Source organism: Vespa mandarinia, chromosome 12 (assembly GCF_050613455.1).
Source record: "Vespa mandarinia isolate Hongniang chromosome 12, ASM5061345v1, whole genome shotgun sequence".
Taxonomy (NCBI): Eukaryota; Metazoa; Arthropoda; class Insecta; order Hymenoptera; family Vespidae; genus Vespa; species Vespa mandarinia.
Genome location: NC_140821.1, coordinates 2110001 through 2112500, shown reverse-complemented (window position 1 = coordinate 2112500; position 2500 = coordinate 2110001). Strand labels below are relative to the sequence as shown.

General features: G+C 33.3%; 1 protein-coding gene across 12 annotated transcripts in view; it reads left to right on the top strand.

Annotated features, from left to right (window-relative positions):
* heph (polypyrimidine tract-binding protein 1 heph) overlaps positions 1-2500 on the top strand; it is a 442781-nt gene that overhangs the window by 172976 nt on the left and 267305 nt on the right. For 8 of the 12 annotated variants that reach the window (XM_085660469.1, XM_085660472.1, XM_085660470.1 and 5 more), the window contains one exon: positions 1239-1394. The exons of the other annotated variants lie outside the window; for them this stretch is intronic. In XM_085660469.1, coding sequence (XP_085516595.1) covers positions 1314-1394 — 81 coding nt within the window. In that variant the 5' untranslated portion in view covers positions 1239-1313. Of the gene's footprint in view, positions 1-1238; positions 1395-2500 lie in introns of those variants that run through there. 12 annotated transcript variants of the gene reach the window in all.

The window sequence follows — 2500 nt, the reverse complement described above, 5'->3', positions numbered from 1 at the left end:
GCGAAACCGTGCCGTTGCGATACGAGTACGTCGACGGGGAAGGAAAGAGAGGAGGTAGTAGTAGAAGAGGGTGAAAGGAGAATGAGTGGATGGGTTGGGGGGTTATGTAAGTGCGCTGTGCTACTGGCGTTGTTGTTGTTGTTGTTGTTGCTGCTGCTGCTGCTGCTACTGTTGCTGCCGGTATTACTCTCTTTCTCTCTCTCTCTCTCTCTCTCTCTCTCTCTCTCTCTCTCTTTCTCTTTCTCTTTCTCTTTCTCTCTCTCGTTTGACTGGCACCCAGCAGCTAGAAACTAACTCGTTACTTTCTCGAAACGCTTCGTATAAGTTTAAGACGGCACGGCACGGTCACGGAAATTCACTAAGAAGAAAATTATATACGGGAAAAGTCTGCCCTTGCTACTACTGCTGCCACTACCATTAAGATTACTACTATTATTACTATTATTAATAATAATAATAATAATAATAATAATAATAATAATAATAATAATAATAATAATAATAATAATAATAATAATAATAATAATAATAATAATAATAATAATAATAATAATAATAATAATAATAATAATAATAATAATAATAATAATAATAATAATAATAATAATAATAATAATAATAATAATAATAATAATAATAATAATAATAATAATAATAATAATAATAATAATAATAATAATAATAATAATAATAATAATAATAATTATATTTCATGAATTTAGAATTCTTAGTTCTTTTTTTTTTTTTGTTGTTTTTCTTTTTGTATTAACGTTTCATTTTTTTCTTTCCTTTTTTTTTTTCTTGTTACATTTTTTCACTGTTTCTCTTTTTTTCTCTTCCACATTCTCTTTTAAAGATTTTTTTTTCCTTTTTCTTTTTTCTTTTCTTTTTCTTTTTTTTCTTTTTCTTTTTTTTTTCTTTCTTTCTTTCTTTCTATCTTTTTTTCTCTCTTTGAACGATTTGCCTTTTATTAAGCGTACGAGTTACGCCAATTTGTTTGAGGAATGAGAAAGATCACAATTTTTTTTTTCCTTTTTCTATATCTTTTTTTTTTTTTTTTTTTTCTTATAATACTATATCGTTCTTTGCAAAATGATATAAATAATAATAATAATAATAATAATAATAATAATAATAATAACAATCATTATTATTTTGTATTAATATTTGTTGTTACATACTTTTATGACGGATCTAATTGACATTTTTTTTTTCCCCCCTTTATCTATCTGTTACAGGTAGGTCAAGTGCAAAATAAAATAGAATACTGTGTACTGAACGAAAGTAAGGCGCGTTTGTGGAATTTGGAAAGTATGATGATGGCAAATCTTTCCCCCGTTATGCTGCCGCCTATAGCCGACTACGGGATGCTGACGCCTACACTCGGAATAAAGGTGAGTTTTTAAATTCTACGAACAAGGCAGGCAGCAAGGAAAGGAAACAACAAACATTGAAGGGGAGAGGGAAAGAAAAAAAAGAGAGAAAAGAAAAAAAAGAAAAAAAAATTTTTTTTTAAGCACAGTTAAAACAGAGGGAGAGATAGTGAAAGAGTGAGAGATAGAGCGAGAGATAGATAGAGAGAGAGAGAGAGAGAGAGAGAGAGAGAGAGAGAGAGAGAGAGAGAGAGAGAGTGAGTGGAAGGATTGGGAAGGAAAAGGAGAGGGGATCATGGTTGGAACCGATAATGTTCTCTCTCTCTCTCTCTCCCTCTCTCTTTCTCTCTCATTCCAGCGCCATTTTATGCGCCCTTCGAGTCTCGCGAGTTGTGTGCGTCCCTGCAGGCTGCGAGATATTAATTAAAATTCCTCTCGACATACTTCCGTGGTAGGGTGGAAAACATAGCCGGAAGGTGGAAGTGCAAGAGAGATGCATAGGCATGTAGAAAACTATAGAGGGAGAGAGAGAGAGAGAGAGAGAGAGTAAGAGGAGAATGGTTGGATAGGTGGGGGGTGATGGGAGAGATAGGAGGCCAACACACATATTTAATTCACTCGATGCTGATATAGCAAGCATGCAAGCATGCAAGCAAGCAAGCAAACAAGCTAGCCCGACAAACGAGCCTAGCAATCGGTTTTTCGTGGTTGTGTTCCGGAATTTAATCGCTTGTTTATCGAATATATGGACAGGCCAAGAACTTTCCTGGGATTTTTGTTTTACGAGTTTGGCAAGAACATTTTATTCTATTTATTTATATATTTTTATATATATATATATATATATATATATATATATATATGTGTTCTTTTTATTACACATTTCTCTCTCTCTCTCTCTCTCTCTCTCTCTCTGTCTATCTCGCTTTCTCTTTCTATCTCTGTGTTTTTCTATCTATCTATCTTCTTTCCTTTTCTATCTAACTATCGTAAGTATATAGGTACTTAAGTTATCGTGACCATAAGCCGATATATCAGACGAGTATTTGTTATGTATTATTCAAAAGCGAGAAGTAGTGGAAGATAGAGAGGTGGCGGAGGTAGGATGAAGGGAGGAGGAGGGATGA